General features: G+C 44.7%; 1 protein-coding gene across 4 annotated transcripts in view; it reads right to left on the bottom strand.

Moving 5' to 3' along the window:
• The window catches only part of LOC112238580 (interleukin-1 receptor accessory protein-like 1-B), a 462784-nt gene that overhangs the window by 240012 nt on the left and 200811 nt on the right, over positions 1 to 21961 (bottom strand). For all 4 annotated transcript variants that reach the window (XM_042319851.1, XM_042319853.1, XM_042319852.1 and 1 more), the window contains exons 4-5: positions 10459 to 10645; positions 5826 to 5979 (exon numbers count right to left, since the gene is read on the bottom strand). In XM_042319851.1, coding sequence (XP_042175785.1) covers positions 5826 to 5979; positions 10459 to 10645 — 341 coding nt within the window. The remainder of the gene's footprint in view (positions 1 to 5825; positions 5980 to 10458; positions 10646 to 21961) is intronic.

Genomic DNA, 21961 nt, shown 5'->3' with positions numbered 1-21961 from the left:
AAAAATCAAATAACCAAATGATTCACAGTATGACCATCTAAAAACAATGTCAGATGTCAACTTAGAACCCCCCCCCCTCCAACAGCTTAGACATGTAGGAATGAACTACCAGGGACATGGAAAACCAGCAGGACTGCAGCCCACAATGACTGGAGATGTGTTGTTTGTTGTGAAGACTTCACTTGCACTACCAGGATGAGTGTAGTTTAGTTACCCCCAACAACGGATCCAGCATCATGTATTTTGTCATCCCCTAATGGTTAAGGTTAGGATAGGGAACACACCCCACTGTGAGACTTGTGTGTCACACACAATTACTTCCCCCTTGTTTTTGACAAGTCACTGACACTCCATTACTGTGAACACGAAGAGAGACCTCAGGCAGTGTGTGTGTGTGTGTGTGTGTGTGTGTGTGTGTGTGTGTGTGTGTGTGTGTGTGTGTGTGTGTGTGTGTGTGTGTGTGTGTGTGTGTGTGTGTGTGTGTGTGTGTGTGTGTTGACAGTACATTTGATTTCAGAAGGCTTCTAGTTCCTCCTATGAGGCCAGCATGTTTGTGTCAGAACCTAGGAGCTGTGACATCAAATATAGTAGGCAGACATGCAGAGAGGATGTGAGAGCTTTAGCTATCAACCTCTACACTGACACAAAAAGACTGCGAAAGATGGACTGTGAAAGAGACAAAGTGCTACATACACTATGTTACATTTAACACTTTGCTTACCTCTCTCTCTCTCTGTCTCTGTCTCTGTCTCACTTTGTCTCTGTCTCTGTCTCACTTTGTCTCTCTCTCTGTCTCTCTCTCCGTCTCTCTCTCTCCTCTCACCCTCCCTCCCTCCCTCCCTCCCTCCCTCCCTCCCTCCCTCCCTCCCTCCCTCCCTCCCTCCCTCCCTCCCTCCCTCCCCCTCCCTCCCTTCCCCATCTCTCCTCTCTCCTTCCCTCCTCTATGTCATTAGGCAGGAAGCTCTGTATTTATAACCTCCATAAAGTTTTTATGGCCTCGACCATTACATTGAGGTCACACTGACATGCTAACAAACACACACACGTGCTTCTACATCTGCACTGCTTGCTGTCTGGGGTTTTAGGCTGGGTTTCTGTACAGCACTTTGTGACATCGGCTGATGTAAAAAGGGCTTCATAAATACATTTGATTGAATGAATTTGATTGACATAGACACACGCACAGAGGCACACACACAGAAACACACACACACATGACATACTCTACAGTACACACTGCACACACAGTAGAAATAAATGAACACACAAGCAATCCGACATGCAGAACACACCGTGCTGAACATACAGTACTACACACACATACACACACACACAGTGGTACACTGCACACACGAGCACGCGGACACACATACAGTCACACACACAGCCGTGATGTGAGCGGTGATAAAGGGAATTGTTGTGTATCTATTTCCTATCGGCCTCATTCTTATTGAGCTCTTCCGGGGACAAAACACTGGTCATCAATGACCTATTAATTAGGAAGCTTGGCTTCCGGGATCACGTCCCTGCCTTGTCCAACAGGAGGTGTTGTTGGAGAAGTGTATATCTCCCTGTTCCAGCTCAGTGAGAAAGGAGTGGTGCCTTGTTTCCTACAAGAACAATGACCAGTAGGCTTGGGAGGTATCCAGCTTGGCTTGGGAGGTATTCTGCTTTACAATCATGAAGTGGAATGACATTTACTGGATATTTCAAACTTTTTTAACAAATCAAAAACTGAAAAATTGGGTATGCAAAATTATTCAGCCCCCTTAAGTTAATACTTTGTAGCGTCACCTTTTGCTGCGATTACAGCTGTAAGTCGCTTGGGGTATGTCTCTATCAGTTTTGCACATCGAGAGACTGACATTTTTTCCCATTCCTCCTTGCAAAACAGCTCGAGCTCAGTGAGGTTGGATGGAGAGCATTTCTGAACAGCAGTTTTCAGTTCTTTCCACAGATTCTCGATTGGATTCAGGTCTGGACTTTGACTTGGCCATTCTAACACCTGGATATGTTTATTTTTGAACCATTCCATTGTAGATTTTGCTTTATGTTTTGGATCATTGTCTTGTTGGAAGACAAATCTCCATCCCAGTCTCAGGTCTTTTGCAGACTCCATCAGGTTTTCTTCCAGAATGGTCCTGTATTTGGCTCCATCCATCTTCCCATCAATTTTAACCATCTTCCCTGTCCCTGCTGAAGAAAAGCAGGCCCAAACCATGATGCTGCCACCACCATGTTTGACAGTGGGGATAGAATGTTCAGGGTGATGAGCTGTGTTGCTTTTACGCCAATCATAACGTTTTCTATTGTTGCCAAAAAGTTCAATTTTGGTTTCATCTGACCAGAGCACCTTCTTCCACATGTTTGGTGTGTCTCCCAGGTGGCTTGTGGCAAACTTTAAACGACACTTTTTATGGATATCTTTAAGAAATGGCTTTCTTCTTCCCACTCTTCCATAAAGGCCAGATTTGTGCAATATACGACTGATTGTTGTCCTATGGACAGAGTCTCCCACCTCAGCTGTAGATCTCTGCAGTTCATCCAGAGTGATCATGGGCCTCTTGGCTGCATCTCTGATCAGTCTTCTCCTTGTATGAGCTGAAAGTTTAGAGGGACGGCCAGGTCTTGGTAGATTTGCAGTGGTCTGATACTCCTTCCATTTCAATATTATCGCTTGCACAGTGCTCCTTGGGATGTTTAAAGCTTGGGAAATATTTTTGTGTCCAAATCCGGCTTTAAACTTCTTCACAACAGTATCTCGGACCTGCCTGGTGTGTTCCTTGTTCTTCATGATGCTCTCTGCGCTTTTAACGGACCTCTGAGACTATCACAGTGCAGGTGCATTTATACGGAGACTTGATTACACACAGGTGGATTGTATTTATCATCATTAGTCATTTAGGTCAACATTGGATCATTCAGAGATCCTCACTGAACTTCTGGAGAGAGTTTGCTGCACTGAAAGTAAAGGGGCTGAATAATTTTGCACGCCCAATTTTTCAGTTTTTGATATGTTAAAAAAGTTTGAAATATCCAATAAATGTCGTTCCACTTCATGATTGTGTCCCACTTGTTGTTGATTCTTCACAAAAAAATACAGTTTTATATCTTTATGTTTGAAGCCTGAAATGTGGCAAAAGGTCGCAAAGTTCAAGGGGGCCGAATACTTTCGCAAGGCACTGTACTACTCACAGTTTGCTGTACGGACAAAACAAATATTAGACAGCAAGGCTCTTCATCCAGGAGGGGATACTCTGATGTTACCAAGCAAAGATTGATTTTGGAAGAAACTAACCACTTAGGTAGACAGCTAACTAGCTAATAAATGACCAAAACAAATGCTCAACTGCAGAGCATTTTAGACAGTTAACTTGATAGTTATGAGATATCTAGCAGGCAAACATTAAGTTGTGAACTCTATACTGTAACTAGATCACATGCCGAGTGCTGCACAACAGTGAGTGACTAGCAAGGCTCCGGCCTCTCGTTGTTGTGTGCTTGTAAACAAACACTGTGACTGGAGACTACCAGTACGCTTCAGTATGAACAATGATGTGACAGGTGAAATGAAGAACGTTATCTCCTAATGTATTGCACAAGTTGACTGCAGGCATTTACTTAAAAAGTAGATATGAATATTGAAATGTATTGAAAAAAACAAATAAACAGTTTAAACAGTATTGAAAAACCATCCCCTGGCTATTTCCAAATACTCCAGAATGCGGTTTAAACGGTATACCGCCCAAGCCTCATGACCAGCCTTATCAATATCAGGATATACAGAGAAATGGAGACAGAGATCTACACTGGAATACACAGGCCTTCAACCAGGCCTTGGGAAACTGTTAGTAAACAGTAGCAACAGTATGGTCTACATAGACTCCTTTAGCTGCTAGGGACTCTTCTGATTCCTGAATTTCACAGAACAAACCAAGCCAGTCACGACCTATCAGCTGTAGAGAGAGAGAGAGGACCGATAGAGAGTAAAAAGGGGAAAGAAAGAAAGAAAGAAAGAAAGAAAGAGAGAAATAAAAACAGAGTTTAACCTTTCCTTCCACCCTAATCAGCACAGTTGAACCAGCAGAGACCCATGCTCCACTGCCTCATGCCCAGCCAGCGGAGCACACACCTGGGCTGCTCCGAGTAGAGCGTGCCCTCAACCCTGGAACTCACCCTGCAGCTAAGGCTGACTGAGCACGGCTGTGTGTTTGTGTGTCTCATTGTGGAGAATGTACATGTGCAGTGGACTTGTAAGTGCATGTTTGCGTGTGTGTGTGCGTACATGCGTGCAAAGGTGTGTGTGCTTGCATACGTGTGTGTGTGTGTGTGTGTACAGTATGTGTGTATGCAAGTGTGTGTGTATACAAGGGTGTGTGTATTCACGTAGGCGTGCCTGTGTGTGCGTTGGTCCTTGACCTTGGTCCTGGCTCTCTGTACAAGGGGCCTCAGTGGTCAGCTTGCTAATGTGCTGATCTGGACCAAGAAATGCATTATGGGCCAACACTCCAACAGCAATTAACACACCAGCAGGAGGCCACAGCACTGTAGAGAGATGTGTGTGTGTGTTAACTGTTGAGTTGTTTCTATTTTAACCCTGTAACTAAGCATAATTAACCCTGTAACCAAGCATAATTAACCCTGTAACCAAGCATAATTAACATAATTCACCCTGTAACCAAGCATAATTAACCCTGTAACCAAGCATAATTAACCCTGTAACCAAGCATAATTAACCCTGTAACCAAGCCTAATTAACCCTGTAACCAAGCATAATTAACCCTGTAACCAAGCCTAATTAACCCTGTAACCAAGCCTAATTAACCCTGTAACCAAGCGTAATTAACCCTGTAACCAAACGTAATTAACCCTGTAACCAAGCATAATTAACCCTGTAACCAAGCCTAATTAACCCTGTAACCAAGCATAATTAACCCTGTAACCAAGCATAATTAACCCTGTAACCAAGCATAATTAACCCTGTAACCAAGCATAATTAACCCTGTAACCAAGCCTAATTAACCCTGTAACCAAGCCTAAATAACCCTGTAAACAAGCCTAATTAACCCTGTAACCAAGCGTAATTAACCCTGTAACCAAGCGTAATTAACCCTGTAACCAAGCGTAATTAACCCTGTAACCAAGTGTAATTAACCCTGTAAACAAGTGTAATTAACCCTGTAAACAAGTGTAATTAACCCTGTAACCAAGCGTAATTAACCCTGTAACCAAGTGTAATTAACCCTGTAACCAAGTGTAATTAACCCTGTAACCAAGCGTAATTAACTCTGTAACCAAGCGTAATTAACCCTGTAACCAAGTGTAATTAACCCTGTAACCAAGCGTAATTAACCCTGTAACCAAGCGTAATTAACCCTGTAACCAAGTGTAATTAACCCTGTAACCAAGTGTAATTAACCCTGTAACCAAGTGTAATTAACCCTGTAACCAAGCGTAATTAACCCTGTAACCAAGCGTAATTAACCCTGTAACCAAGTGTAATTAACCCTGTAACCAAGTGTAATTAACCCTGTAACCAAGCGCAATTAACCCTGTAACCAAGTGTAATTAACCCTGTAACCAAGCGTAATTAATGAGTCATAATATATTGAAATTCGAAGGGAAGATATAAGATGTTGTTGGTGTATATGTGAGAGAGAGAGAGAGAGAGAGAGAGAGAGAGAGAGAGAGAATCTCCTACAACCAACATACAACACTATCGCAAAAAAGTAGAATGGAGAAAAGTGAAAAAGAAGAACTGCGGTGCAGAACAAAGAAGTAATATCCTAAACAAGTACACCCCTGCATCCCTCACTCCATCTTACCTGTGACAGTGAGCTCGGTGGTCCTGTGCACCACAAAGCCACCGAAGGTGACCTCACAGGTGTAGTTGCCGATGTCGTCTTCCTTGACCTCTCTGATGGACAATGTATCTCTCCTCTGGAGGATGGAGGCCCGCCACTGCTTTGGACGACACTCCTGGGTGTCACACACACACACACACACACACACACACACACACACACACACACACACACACACACACACACACACACACACACACACACACACACACACACACACACAATACAACATGGAGTTCAAGTGCAATTGACACCAAAATACACATGCAATCATCATACCATAGAAAACAGAGTTGGATTGTGATCTCATGAACACCAACAACAACAGAGGAGATTCTGTTGAGATGGCCTATACATGATGCCTTTGTCAACGTTTCTTTGGCCATCAGGGAACAGGAGACAAAGCAGAGGCCGTATTTTATTCAGACAGTAGTGAAGACTGGGAAGTGAGCAGTGGAATCATAGTGTATCACTGCCAGAGAGAGAGAAGCAATATGGGAAGATGATTTAGTAACCTGAGGAATTTTACTTATTGGATGTTTATTACACTGAATAATCCAGATTCAGTATTCTCTGAACAGTTCGGACACACAATGTCATTTAAAAAGTATCCACTGGCAAAATAATGTGAGTGTGTGTTTTCTGTGTGTGTGTGTGCGTGCCTCTGTCTCTTTGTGTGTGTGTGTGTGTGTGTGTGTGTGTGTGTGTGTGTGTGTGTGTGTGTGTGTGTGTGTGTGTGTAGGGAGACTGTATGGCTCTTCTCTCCAGGTACTCTCCTCCATCTCTGGCAGGGATAACCCTGGCTCAATAGATTATATTCCACCGTTGCTCGCGGCAACCTAGGATCCAATCAGCTGGGCTGCGTAGCAGTCCAAATAAATTCAGGTTCCAGTGCCACAAGTCATTAACCAAGCCCTCATTGAATTCTGGGTAAACCTGGAGGTCGAGCCCGAAATTCTAATCTACCTCTGATATGCCTTTGATTAGTTTGGCCTGGGCCGTTCTCTGGGATGAGTTCTGTGATCCGCAGGCCATGCCTTACCTCAACAGGGGAGAACTCAGGTGAGTAAAGGTAACTCAAGAGTCAGATAATAGATATTCCAGGCTAATAGCATTTAAAGGGCACACGCAAACACTCCATTCCGCTCTCCTACTTTTCCGTAGGGCAAAGATGAATACCACGAGTTCACTCCTCATCAGTGTGTGTGAAAAATGAATCCCATGTTACTGAAAGCCCTCTGTTCTCCTTTCTGTCCCTCTCTCTGTTCATCTCTCTGTCCCCCTCTGTTCCCCTGTCTGTTCCTCTCTCTGTCCCCCTGTCTGTTACATTGTCTGTTCCCCTGTTTGTTCCTCTCTCTATTCCCCTGTCTGTTCCCCCGTCTGTTTCTCTGTCTGTCTGTTCCCCTGTCTGATCCTCTTTCTGTTCCTCTCTATGTCCCCCTATCTGTTCCTCTCTCTGTCCCCCTGTCTGTTCCTCTCTCTTTCCCCCTGTCTGTTCCTCTCTCTAATCCCCTGTCTGTTCCTCTCTCTAGTCTCTCTCTGTTCCCCATCTGTTTCTCTGTCTGTCCCCCTCTCTGTTCCTCTCTCTGTCCCCCTGTCTGTTCCTCTCTCTATTCCCCTGTCTGGTCTCTCTCTGTTCCCCCGTCTGTTTCTCTCTCTGTCTGTCCCCCTCTCTGTCCCCCTGTCTGTTCCTCTCTATTCCCCTGTCTGGTCTCTCTCTGTTCCCCTGTCTGTTTCTCTCTCTGTCTGTTCCCCTCTCTGTTCCTCTCTCTGTCCTCTCTCTGTTCCTGTCCCTGTTCCCCTGTCTGTTCCCCTGTATGTTCCTCTCTCTGTTTCCCTCTCTGTTCCTCTCTCTGTTCTTCTCTCTGTTCCCGTCTGTTCCCGTCTGTTCCTCTCTCTGTTCCCGTCTGTTCCTCTCTCTGTTCCTCTCTCTGTTCCTCTCTCTGTTCCTCTCTCTCTGTTCCTCTCTGTTCCTCTCTCTCTGTTCCTCTCTCTGTTCCCGTCTGTTCCTCTCTCTGTTCCTATCTCTGTTCCACTCTCTCTGTTCCTCTCTCTGTTCCTCTCTCTGTTCCTCTCCCTGTTCGCCTGTCTGTTCCCTTGTATGTTCCTCTCTCTGTTCCCGTCTGTTCCTCTCTCTGTTCTTCTCTCTGTTCCCCTGTCTGTTCCTCTCTCTGTTCCTCTCCCTGTTCCCCTGTCTGTTCCCTTGTATGTTCCTCTCTCTGTTCCCTGTATGTTCCTCTCTCTGTTCCTCTCTCTGTTCCCCTGTCTGTTCCTCTCTCTGTTCCTCTCTCTGTTCCTCTCTCTGTTCCCCTGTCTGTTCCTCTCTCTGTTCCTCTCCCTGTTCCCCTGTCTGTTCCCTTGTATGTTCCTCTCTCTGTTCCCCTGTATGTTCCTCTCTCTGTTCCTCTCTCTGTTCCTCTCTCTGTTCCTCTCTCTGTTCCTCTCTCTGTTCCCCTGTATGTTCCTCTCTCTGTTCCCCTGTATGTTCCTCTCTCTGTTCCTCTCTGTTCCCCTGTATGTTCCTCTCTCTGTTCCTCTCTCTGTTCCTCTCCCTGTTCCCCTGTCTGTTCCCTTGTATGTTCCTCTCTCTGTTCCCCTGTATGTTCCTCTCTCTGTTCCTCTCTCTGTTCCCCTGTCTGTTCCTCTCTCTGTTCTTCTTTCTGTTCTTCTCTCTGCTCCTCTCACTGTTCCTCTCTGTTCCTCTCTCTGTTCCCCTCTGTTCCCCTGTCTGTTCCTCTCTCTGTTCCCCTGTCTGTTCCACTATCTGTTCCCTTGTCTGTTCAACTCTATTCCTATCTCTGTTCCCCTGTCTGTTCCCCTATCTGTTCCCTTGTCTGTTCATCTCTATTCCTATCTCTGTTCCTCTCTCTGTTCCCCTGTCTGTTCCCCTATCTGTTCCCTTGTCTGTTCATCTCTATTCCTATCTCTGTTCCCCTGTCTGTTCCCCTGTCTGTTCCCCTATATGTTCCCTTGTCTGTTCATCTCTATTCCTATCTCTGTTCCCCTGTCTGTTCCCCTATCTGTTCCCTTGTCTGTTCATCTCTATTCCTATCTCTGTTCCCCTGTCTGTTCCCCTATCTGTTCCCTTGTCTGTTCATCTCTATTCCTATCTCTGTTCCTCTCTCTGTTCCCCTGTCTGTTCCCCTATCTGTTCCCTTGTCTGTTCATCTCTATTCCTATCTCTGTTCCCCTGTCTGTTCCTCTCTCTGTATTCATGTACTGTGTTTCTCCTTAATGACCTCTACACTGGTACTGGTGCCCTGCAGGCTGGCCTGGTACTGGTGCCCTGCAGGCTGGCCTGGTACTGGTGCCCTGCAGGCTGGCCTGGTACTGGTGCCCTGCAGGCTGGCCTGGTACTGGTGCCCTGCAGGCTGGCCTGGTACTGGTGCCCTGCAGGCTGGCCTGGCACTGGTGCCCTGCAGGCTGGCCTGGCACTGGTGCCCTGCAGGCTGGCCTGCTACTGGTGCCCTGCAGGCTGGCCTGGTACTGGTGCCCTGCAGGCTGGCCTGGTACTGGTGCCCTGCAGGCTGGCCTGGCACTGGTGCCCTGCAGGCTGGCCTGGCACTGGTGCCCTGCAGGCTGGCCTGGTACTGGTGCCCTGCAGGCTGGCCTGGTACTGGTGCCCTGCAGGCTGGCCTGGTACTGGTGCCCTGCAGGCTGGCCTGGTACTGGTGCCCTGCAGGCTGCCCTGGTACTGGTGCCCTGCAGGCTGGCCTGGTACTGGTGCCCTGCAGGCTGGCCTGGTACTGGTGCCCTGCAGGCTGGCCTGGTACTGGTGTCCTGCAGGTTGGCCTGGTACTGGTGCCCTGCAGGCTGGCCTGGTACTGGTGTCCTGCAGGCTGGCCTGGTACTGGTGCCCTGCAGACTGGTGTAATTCTCCCATTATGACCATATGACCCAGGCATAACCTGACTCAGGCAAGCTTCCTACAGGCAGGCCTATTAAATACTGTACAAACAGCTGTGGAAGGAATCTGAAAACAAAGCAATAAGCCGCCAAAGGTAAATCGGACACGCGCACACACACGCACGCACACACACACATGCACACACACACACACACGCATGCACACACACACACACGCACACACGCACATGGGCGGCAGGGTAGCCTAGTGGGTAGAGAGTTGGACTAGTAACCGGAAGGTTGCAAGTTCAAACCCCCGAGCTGACAAGGTACAAATCTGTCGTTCTGCCCCTGAACAGGCAGTTAACCCACTGTTCCTAGGCCATCATTGAAAATAAGAATGTGTTCTTAACTGACTTGCCTAGTAAAATAAAGGTTAAATTAAAAAAAATATATATATTAAAACACACGCACACTAGGGGGCAGGTAGCCTAGCGGTTAGAGTGTTTGGCCAGTAACTGGAAGGTTGTATGAATCTGCAAGATGACAAGTTGATAAATGTGTGGCTTTGAACTTGAGCAAGGCACTTTATCCTAAGAGAGACACTCTCCATTGAGGTTGTCTCAGGGAGAGTTGAGATATGTAACAAACACATTTCCAAATCACACATGCATATTAATACACAGTACATGTGTGGAATAGGACAAATATAAGCACACACACACACACACTTAGCCAGGTCTCTCACCTTGAACCAGGTGATATGGGGGTCTTTCCCAGGTTCTGTGTAGTCCTCTATGTCAGGACAGGTGATGTCTTTGCTCTTGCTGAGTTCTGCCTTCTCCATGTGTCTCATCACAGAGTTGTAGCACAGGTCTGTGTCGTTCTCAGCCACATAAAGAGACATGGATACTTTCATACAGTAGCTTGAATTCCTGAAACACAGAAACAACGAACAGGTCACTGACAGGATTCACAGAACAGTACAGTTTTCACACTTGGTCCTTTTCAGCCAATTTTTGTGAACTCAGTGCGGTTCACTACATTTCTTGTGCAGTGTGAACACTCAAAAGGAACTCAGACCCCTCAAAACACCCCTCACTGTGTTAACAACCCTCCAGGCGAGCTTCAATGCCATACAACTCTCCTTCCGTGGCCTCCAATTGCTCTTAAATACAAGTAAAACTAAATGCATGCTCTTCAACCGATCGCTGCCTGCACCTACCCGCCTGTCCAACATCACTACTCTGGACGGCTCTGACTTAGAATATGTGGACAACTACAAATACTTAGGTGTGTGGTTAGACTGTAAACTCTCCTTCCAGACCCATATCAAACATCTCCAATCCAAAGTTAAATCTAGAATTGGCTTCCTATTTCACAACAAAGCATCCTTCACTCATGCTGCCAAACATACCCTCGTAAAACTGACCATCCTACCAATTCTCGACTTCGGCGATGTCATTTACAAAATAGCCTCCAATACCCTACTCAACAAATTGGATGCAGTCTATCACAGTGCAATCCGTTTTGTCACCAAAGCCCCATATACTACCCACCATTGCGACCTGTACACTCTCGTTGGCTGGCCCTCGCTTCATACTCGTCGCCAAACCCACTGGCTCCAGGTCATCTACAAGACCCTGCTAGGTAAAGTCCCCCCTTATCTCAGCTCGCTGGTCACCATAGCATCTCCCACCTGTAGCACACGCTCCAGCAGGTATATCTCTCTAGTCACCCCCAAAACCAATTCTTTCTTTGGCCGCCTCTCCTTCCAGTTCTCTGCTGCCAATGACTGGAACGAACTACAAAAATCTCTGAAACTGGAAACACTTATCTCCCTCACTAGCTTTAAGCACCAACTGTCAGAGCAGCTCACAGATTACTGCACCTGTACATAGCCCACCTATAATTTAGCCCAAACAACTACCTCTTTCCCAACTGTATTTAATTTATTTATTTTATTTTGCTCCTTTGCACCCCATTATTTTTATTTCTACTTCGCACATTCTTCCATTGCAAATCTACCATTCCAGTGTTTTACTTGCGATATTGTATTTACTTTGCCACCATGGCCTTTTTTTGCCTTTACCTCCCTTATCTCACCTCATTTGCTCACATCGTATATAGACTTGTTTCTACTGTATTATTGACTGTATGTTTGTTTTACTCCATGTGTAACTCTGTGTCGTTGTATCTGTCGAACTGCTATGCTTTATCTTGGCCAAGTTGTAGTTGTATATGAGAACTTGTTCTCAACTGGCCTACCTGGTTAAATAAAGGTGTTCTCAACTGGCCTACCTGGTTAAATAAAGGTGTTCTCAACTGGCCTACCTGGTTAAATAAAGGTGTTCTCAACTGGCCTACCTGGTTAAATAAAGGTGTTCTCAACTGGCCTACCTGGTTAAATAAAGGTGTTCTCAACTAGCCTACCTGGTTAAATAAAGGTGTTCTCAACTGGCCTACCTGGTTAAATAAAGGTGTTCTCAACTGGCCTACCTGGTTAAATAAAGGTGTTCTCAACTGGCCTACCTGGTTAAATAAAGGTGTTCTCAACTGGCCTACCTGGTTAAATAAAGGTGTTCTCAACTGGCCTACCTGGTTAAATAAAGGTGTTCTCAACTGGCCTACCTGCTTAAATAAAGGTGTTCTCAACTGGCCTACCTGGTTAAATAAAGGTGTTCTCAACTGGCCTACCTGGTTAAATAAAGATGTTCTCAACTAGCCTACCTGGTTAAATAAAGGTGTTCTCAACTGGCCTACCTGGTTAAATAAAGGTGTTCTCAACTGGCCTACCTGGTTAAATAAAGGTGTTCTCAACTGGCCTACCTGGTTAAATAAAGGTGTTCTCAACTAGCCTACCTGGTTAAATAAAGGTGTTCTCAACTGGCCTACCTGGTTAAATAAAGGTGTTCTCAACTGGCCTACCTGGTTAAATAAAGGTGTTCTCAACTGGCCTACCTGGTTAAATAAAGGTGTTCTCAACTAGCCTACCTGGTTAAATAAAGGTGTTCTCAACTAGCCTACCTGGTTAAATAAAGGTGTTCTCAACTGGCCTACCTGGTTAAATAAAGGTGTTCTCAACTGGCCTACCTGGTTAAATAAAGGTGTTCTCAACTGGCCTACCTGGTTAAATACAGGTGTTCTCAACTGGCCTACCTGGTTAAATAAAGGTGTTCTCAACTGGCCTACCTGGTTAAATAAAGGTGTTCTCAACTGGCCTACCTGGTTAAATAAAGGTGTTCTCAACTGGCCTACCTGGTTAAATAAAGGTGTTCTCAACTTGCCTACCTGGTTAAATAAAGGTGTTCTCAACTTGCCTACCTGGTTAAATAAAGGTGTTCTCAACTAGCCTACCTGGTTAAATAAAGGTGTTCTCAACTAGCCTACCTGGTTAAATAAAGGTGTTCTCAACTTGCCTACCTGGTTAAATAAAGGTGAAAAAAAAAAGAGCCCCGAAGCAAACCGAACAGAGACCGAGAGAGGTGGTCTGCTTTCGGCTGGTTTCAATTCTGCTGTCTGGATCCTTTCTTTAGGATAATGTGAAGCTCCCCAGGTTCACTTGTCATTTTTCCCGCACCACACATCAAATCCTATTATCATTTGTCACATCCGCCAAACACAACAGGTGTACACTTAACGGTTAAATGCTTTACTTACCAGCCCTTAACCAACATTGCAAAAAAACAGAGTTCACTAAATAAACTAAGGTAAGATAAAAAGTAACACAATTAAATATAAATACCGAGGCTATATACAGGGGGTACTGGTACAGAGTCTGGGGGGTACAGGTTAGTCGAGGTCATTTGTACATGGGGGTAAAGTGATAATAAACAGCGAGTAGCAGTAGAGTAAAATCAAAGGGGGTGGGGGTATACATCAATGTAAATAGTCCAGGTGGTCATTTTATTAATTGTTCAGCAGTCTTATGGCTTGAGGGTAGAAGCTGTTAAAAAGTATTTTGGACTCCGGTACCGAATGCCGTGCAGTAGCAGAGAGAACAGGCTATGACTTGGGTGACTGGGGTCTTTGACAATTTTTTGGGCATTCCTCTGACACCACCTATTATATAGGTCCTGGACGGCAGGAAGCTTGGCCCCATTGATGTACTGGCCTGTGCGCACTACCCTCTGTAACGCCTTACAGTCGGATGCCGAGCAGTTGCCATTCCAGGTGGTGATGTAACAGGATGCTGTTGATGGTGCAGCTGTAGAACTTTTTGAGGATCTGGGGACCCATGCCAAATCCTTTCAGTCTCCTGAGGGGAAAATGAGTGGTCATGCCCTCTTTATGACTGTCTTGGTGTTTGGACCATGATACAGTAGTTTGATGGTGATGTGGACACAAAGGAACTTGAAACTCTCGACCTGCTCCACTACAGCCCTGTTGATGTTAATGGGGGCCTGTTCGGCACTCCTTCTCCTGAAGTCCACGATCAGCTCCTAAGTCTTGCTCATGTTAAGGGAGAGGTTCTTGTGCCTGGCTCCACACTGCCAGGTCTATGACCTCCTCCCTATAGGCTGTCTCATCGTTGTCCGTGATCAGGCCTACCACTGTTGTGTCGTCAGCAAACTTAATGATGTTGTTGGAGTCATGCTTGGCCACACAGTGGTGGGTGAACAGGGAGTACAGGAGGGGACTAAGCATGCACCGCTGAGGGGACCCTGTGTTGAGGATCAGCGTGGCAGATATGTTATTGCCTACCTTTACCACCTGAGGAGGGCCCACCAGGAAGTCCAAGATTCAGTTGCAGAGGGAGGTGTTTAGTCCCAGGGACCTTAGCTTAGCGATGAGCTTTGTGGGCACTATGGTGTTGAATGCTGAGCTGTAGTCAATGAATAGCATTCTCACATAGGTGTTCCTTTTGTCCAGGTGGGAAATGGCAGTGTGGAGTGCGATTGAGATTGTGTCATTTGTGGATCTGGAGGGGCGGTATGCAAATTGGAGTGGGTCTAGGGTTTTCGGGATGATGGTGTTGATGTGAGCCATGACCAGTCTTTCATTGAACTTCATAGCTACCGAAATGAGCACTACGGGGCGGTAGTCATTTAGGAATGTTACCTTAGTGTTCTTGGTCTGCTTGAAACACGTAGGTATTAGACTCGGTCAGGGAGAAGTTGAAAATGTCAGTGAAGACACTTGTCAGTTGGTCCGCGAATGCTCTGAGTACATGTCCTGGTAATCCGTCTGGCCCCGTGCCTTGTGGATGTTGACCTGTCGAAAGGTCTTGCTCACATCGGCTATGGAGAGCGTGATCACACAGTCGTCCAGAACAGCTGGTGCTCTCATGCATGCCTCAGCATTGCTTGCCTCGAAGTGAGCATTTAGCCCACTAGACTACTGCAACACCATTTCCCCTGCGATAAATAGCCCTTACAGAGCCTGTAAGTGTGTTGGGTCATTGTCCTGTTGAAAAACAAATTATAGTTCCACTAAGCACAAACCAGATGGGATGGTGTATCACTGCAGAATGATTTGGTAGCCATGCTGGTTAAGTGTGCCTTGAATTCTAAGTAAATCACTGACAGTGTCACCAACTTTGAACTCATAAGACCAAAGGACAGATGTCCACCAGTCTAATGTCCATTCCTCGTGTTTCTTGGCCCAAGCAAGTCCCTTCTTCTTATTGGTGACCTTTAGTATTGGGTTCTTTGCAGCAATTTAACCATGAAGGCCTGATTAACACAGTATCCTCTAAACAGTTGATGTTGAGATGTGTCTGCTACTTGAACTCTGTGAAGCATTTATTTGGGCAGCAATCTGAGATGCTGTTAACTCTAATGAACTTATCCTCAGCAGCAGAGGTAACTCAGTCCTCATGAGAGCCAGTTTCATCATAGCGCTTGATGGTTCTTGCAACTGCACTTGAAGAGTTCTTGAAATGTTCCCGATTGACGGACCTTCATGTCTTAAAGTTATGATGGACTGTCGTTTCTCTTTGCTTATTTGAGCTGTTCTTGCCATAATATGGACTTGGTCTTTTACCAAATAGGGCTCTCTTCTGTATACCACCCCTACCTTGTCACAACACAACTGATCACAACACAACTGATTGACTCAAATGCATTAAGAAGGAAAGAAATTCCACATATTATCTTTTAAAAAGGCACACCTGTTAATTGAAATGCACCTGTTTATTGAATTGCATTCCAGGTGACTACCTCATGAAGCATAAATATGTGTTATTTCATAGTTTTGATGTTTTCACTATTATTCTACAATGTAGAAAATATTAAAAATAAAGAAAAACCCTGGAATGAGTAGGTGTGTCCAAACTTTTGACTGGTACGGTATATTGTCATGGTTAAGGCTAGCGACGTGTTCAGCAGTTTACTGAACCAAAGACTCACAACCACTATTGAATTAATGGAAGTGCCGCACTGCCTGCCCTGGAAATACTAATGACACAACACACACACGCAAACACATACACACACACACACACACACACACAAACACACAGACAGACACACAGACACACATACCCACACACACACAGACCAAGGGAGGAAAGGAACCTGCTTAGTCATCCCAGTGATGTAATAGCACTCTGACAGCTCTGGAGGAAGTCTGTAGACTGAGTCTCAATAAACTCAAATGGCTTCCTGCTTTCCTCTCCTTTCCTTCACTGTGGTCTGTGGCATTGACATACTGTAGGCTGGGTCTCAATACAGTGACGTGACTTACTTTCCTTGTCTACTTTCCTTCATAATGAGTCCTAGGAGGAAAGCAGTGGCATTTATTTTTATTTTTACAGGGGTGGATCAGCTTAATATTGCGGAAAGAATATTGGTTCCATCAATGTTATTGTCTGCATCATTTCCAATCCCCCATATATTTTTGGGGTAAATATATATATCCATACACGCATGCATACATATACACATATATACATACACATACCTATATAGACATACATACTTTTTTAAAGAATATACCTTTATTATTATTCCCCGCAAACCCTACCGCCGATCCCCCAATTGGAGTAAACTAATAAACACTTCTGCTTCTACCTTCAATCCATACATCTTATACACATTTTACAGACAGTCTATTTTACAATAGTTATATTTTGTTTGTTTTTAGTCCTTCCTCTATTTCTGATGTCCATCCAGTTTGATTTCTATTTGTAACTGTGCTATTTCTCAACATTTCTGAACCTATATACATTTTACAGTATATACATTACAGTATATACATTACATTATATAAATTACATATTTTTTATTTTATTTATTTTATTTCACCTTTATTTAACCAGGTAGGCTAGTTGAGAACAAGTTCTCATTTACAACTGCGACCTGGCCAAGATAAAGCATAGCAGTGTGAACAGACAACACAGAGTTACACATGGAATAAACAAATTAACAAGTCAATAACACAGTAGAAAACAAAGGGGGAGTCTATATACAATGTACAATGTGTGCAAAAGGCATGAGGAGGTAAACGAATAGTTACAATTTTGCAGATTAACACTGGAGTGATATATGATCAGATGGTCATGTACAGGTAGAGATATTGGTGTGCAAAAGAGCAGAAAAGTAAATAAATAAAAACAGTATGGGGATGAGGTAGGTGAAAATGGGTTGGCTATTTACCAATAGACTATGTACAGCTGCAGCGATCGGTTAGCTGCTCAGATAGCTGATGTTTGAAGTTGGTGAGGGAGATAAAAGTCTCCAACTTCAGCGATTTTTGCAATTCGTTCCAGTCACAGGCAGCAGAGTACTGGAACGAAAGGCGGCCAAATGAGGTGTTGGCTTTAGGGATGATCAGTGAGATACACCTGCTGGAGCGCGTGCTACGGATGGGTGTTGCCATCGTGACCAGTGAACTGAGATAAGGCGGAGCTTTACCTAGCATGGACTTGTAGATGACCTGGAGCCAGTGGGTCTGGCGACGAATATGTAGCGAGGGCCAGCCGACTAGAGCATACAAGTCGCAGTGGTGGGTGGTATAAGGTGCTTTAGTGACAAAACGGATGGCACTGTGATATACTGCAACCATTTGCTGAGTAGAGTGTTGGAAGCCATTTTGTAGATGACATCGCCGAAGTCGAGGATTGGTAGGATAGTCAGTTTTACTAGGGTAAGCTTGGCGGCGTGAGTGAAGGAGGCTACAAACCCTGTAGGTTTTACATTGTTTATCTTGTTATTAGTCCCACCCTTCAGCTCCATTCAACCTCTCCCATCTATCTCTCAACACCATCCATTTAGGATTTCTACTTGCCATTTATTGTTCAGCTGTGCTGTGATGCTTCACAAAAGAGTTGAACCTTCCTATTCTCATAGCTTCTACAGATTGTAAATTAAAAATAAACATTTTTGCCTAAATAATTATTATATTATTGATTGATTGACTATGGCTTTTCAAATCACCCAGTATTGCTATCTGTAGCGTTAGTTCTAGGCAAATGTTGCAATTCTTCAGCCATTCCTGGACCTGTGATCAAAAACGAGCTACATATGGACAATATCAAAATAAATGATCGAATGACTCTGCCTCCTCACAGCAAAATCTGGAAAGCAGTGGCATTAAAAGGGTTCACGTTAGAGTTTTCAAAAATCTGCATTTTCAAGACGCAGAGCATAAAAACAATGTTATAAACCATTTCACCTGCGTTTTATAATGAAAGCCAACAGTGATTTTATTTATTTAATAGTGATCAGGGGCTGTAGTTTTCCTTCACAGAAAATACATTAGTGCAACACATAAAATAGCTTCATTTTCAGTAATGCAATGCTATTTGGCTAGCAAGGTATTTTCTGCAAAAACAATGCATGGCTGTCATATTTTATGACACATGGCCATCATATTTCTAATATATATCACAGGAGGAATGTAACCAGTTACATTTGCTAATGTTTCCCTTTTTTGTCTGCATTTTACCGAAGAAAAATAAGATTCACAGAGAAAAGTACAGGAGAAAATTAGGATTCACAGAGAAAAGTACAGGAGAAAAGTAGGATTCACAGAGAAAAGTACAGGAGAAAAGTAGGATTCACAGAGAAAAGTACAGGAGAAAAGTAGGATTCACAGAGGAAATTACAGGAGAAAAGTAGGATTCACAGAGAAAATTACAGGAGAAAAGTAGGATTCACAGAGAAAAGTACAGGAGAAAATTAGGATTCACAGAGAAAAGTACAGGAGAAAATTAGGATTCACAGAGAAAAGTACAGGAGAAAAGTAGGATTCACAGAGAAAAGTACAGGAGAAAAGTAGGATTCACAGAGAAAAGTACAGGAGAAAAGTAGGATTCACAGAGGAAATTACAGGAGAAAAGTAGGATTCACAGAGGAAATTACAGGAGAAAAGTAGCTACACATCAGTCAGAGAGAGCACTGTTTGCTGATAGAATGTACATTTGTGAATTCTCATCTGAGTGGAGAAGTGCAACCGAAGCATAAAATGTATCTGATGCTGGGTAGAAATTACAATAAGATGCATTTTAGATCTGTGTTTACAAAACACAGCAAGATATTTCTTCTAAGTTAAATACCTGATCACTATAACATACTGTAGGTTAGCATCACACAGCGGTCATCTGTCCAGAAATAATGAATTGCTGACATTCTCATTCAAAAAATGCCATGGCTTTTACAGGTCAGAGGAAATGTTGGTGGCTTCATGAGAACGGTGTGTAGTGTAGTGTGTGTGTGTGTGTGTGTGTGTGTGTGTGTAGTTTGTGTGTGTGTGTGTGTAGTTTGTGTGTAGTTTGTGTGTGTGTGTGTGTGTGTGTGTGTGTGTGTGTTTGTTTGTGTGTGTGTGTGTGTGTAGTTTGTGTGTGTGTGTGTATTGTATGATATCCCAGAGATATTTACTACATGTTATTGCTCAATAACCCCCCCGCCCCCATCTCCGTCTGTATGTGACCAGGCAATCGTGTCTCCCGTGATACAAGTCAGTATTCGACGTCCATCCATGTCTGAGGGCGTCCGGAGATGAAGTGGAAACTGGCCACTGGGGGCAAAAGTGAGCGCTGTTACCTTCAAGTAGGTTTCAGTTTTGCTAGCGTGTCGTGGACGGGGATGGCGGATGTGCATAAACAAGTTCAAAATCCAGCGATATATTTCTTTTTTTAGATTTTAGCTTTAAGACTATTCCAAACCTTAACCATTCAGAGATAATGCCTAACCTTAAGATTACTGAGCTAATGCCTAAACTTAACCCTAACCCTAAAATTAAAAGTTCATGCCTAAACTCAACCTTAAACACTTCAGAATTTGACGTTTGCAACAACTTCAAAATTTGACGTTTGAGGAACATGGATGAACGTCTAATTCTGACGTGAGACTAGTTGGTACAGGAGCATTTTATTACATTACCTTTACTGCTGGCCAGATGCTTCCATTCAGGCTAAATGGCAGGCTTTCATGATGTAGTCAGGTTATGGAAGTAATAAGAGAGTCACTTCTCCCATAGAGACACCCCTGACCTCCAGACCATAAAACACACACAGCTGAGGCTGGCAGGGATAGAGCAAGCAGGCAGGCTGAGATAGTGCAAGCAGGCAGGCTGGGATAGAGCAAGCAGGCTGGCGGGGATAGAGCAAGCAGGCTGGCAGGGATAGAGCAAGCAGGCTGGCAGGGATAGAGCAAGCAGGCAGGGATAGAGCAAGCAGGCAGGCTGGGATAGAGCAAGCAGGCTGGCAGGGATAGAGCAAGCAGGCAGGGATAGAGCAAGCAGGCAGGCTGGGATAGAGCAGGCAGGCAGAGATAGAGCAGGCAGGCTGGGATAGAGCAAGCAGGCAGGCTGGGATAGAGGAAGCAGGCAGGCTGGGATAGAGCAAGCAGGCAGGCAGGGATAGAGCAAGCAGGCGGGGATAGAGCAAGCAGGCTGGCAGGGATAGAGCAAGCAGGCTGGCAGGGATAGAGCAAGCAGGCAGGGATAGAGCAAGCAGGCAGGCTGGGATAGAGCAAGCAGGCAGGGATAGAGCAAGCAGGCAGGCTGGGATAGAGCAGGCAGGCAGGGATAGAGCAGGCAGGCTGGGATAGAGCAAGCAGGCAGGCTGGGATAGAGGAAGCAGGCAGGCTGGGATAGAGCAAACGGGCTGGCAGGGATAGAGCAAGCAGGCAGGCTGGGATAGAGCAAGCAGGCTGGCAGGGATAGAGCAAGCAGGCTGGCAGGGATAGAGCAAGCAGGCAGGGATTGAGCAAGCAGGCAGGCTGGGATAGAGCAAGCAGGCAGGCTGGGATAGAGCAAGCAGGCTGGCAGGGATAGAGCAAGCAGGCTGGCAGGGATAGAGCAAGGGCAGGGATTGAGCAAGCAGGCAGGCTGGGATAGAGCTAACTGAGAATAAGACAAGGTAGCATTCGATTGGAAACTGTAAGCAGATGTTATATAACGCTATGATGTTGTTATTTTAAAATACATGTTTTTTTTATATTGCCTAAACACACACACACACACACACACACACACACACACACACACACACACACACACACACACACACACACACACACACACACACACACACACACACACACACACACACACACAGCCTGAGGGCCTCTGAGGTATAAATGTTGACATCAGGAAGGAGATTATCACTGAGGGAGAGACACCTGAGCCAATCAGATTCCTGGAGTCTAAGGGGAGGCAATGAGGGAGCTCTCTCTACCTGTTAAATATTCATGCTGGGGTTAGCACTGCGGGATTGTGGGAACGTGTCAGTGTGGTGTTTGATTGATGAACAGTCAGGGGGTCGACACTTTGTCTGTCAAATGCTTTTTTTACTTCAACACAGCTGGCATTAGTCTCCCACTTGCGTCAGCTTCCATTCTCTGCACATTATATCCACCACGTACGTACATTCTCAGAGTAATCATAGCAGGGAAACACACAGGCAGAACACTGATAGACACAGGATCATTTGAGGGGTGGTGAATTCATTCAGTGGGAGACACATGCATTGACTACAGAGGTGGAGGGTGTGTTTAAAGGAGAGAAAACAATAGAGGTTAAAGCTCTCATTTACATATATATATATATATATATATATATATATATATATATATATATATATATATAGAGAGAGAGAGAGAGCAAGAGAGAGTGAGCAAGAGAGAGAGAAAGATATACAGTTGAAGTGGGAAGTTTACATATAGCTTAGCCAAATACATTTAAACTCTGTTTTTCACAATTCCTGACATTTAATCCTAGTAAAAATTAAAAAAGTAAAAAAGTTTACATATACACTCAATTATTATTTGGTAGCGTTGCCTTTAAATTGTTTATCTTGGGTCAAA

Source organism: Oncorhynchus tshawytscha, linkage group LG03, assembly GCF_018296145.1.
Source record: "Oncorhynchus tshawytscha isolate Ot180627B linkage group LG03, Otsh_v2.0, whole genome shotgun sequence".
NCBI classification, from domain to species: domain Eukaryota; kingdom Metazoa; phylum Chordata; class Actinopteri; order Salmoniformes; family Salmonidae; genus Oncorhynchus; species Oncorhynchus tshawytscha.
This window is presented reverse-complemented; position numbering and strand designations above follow the sequence as displayed.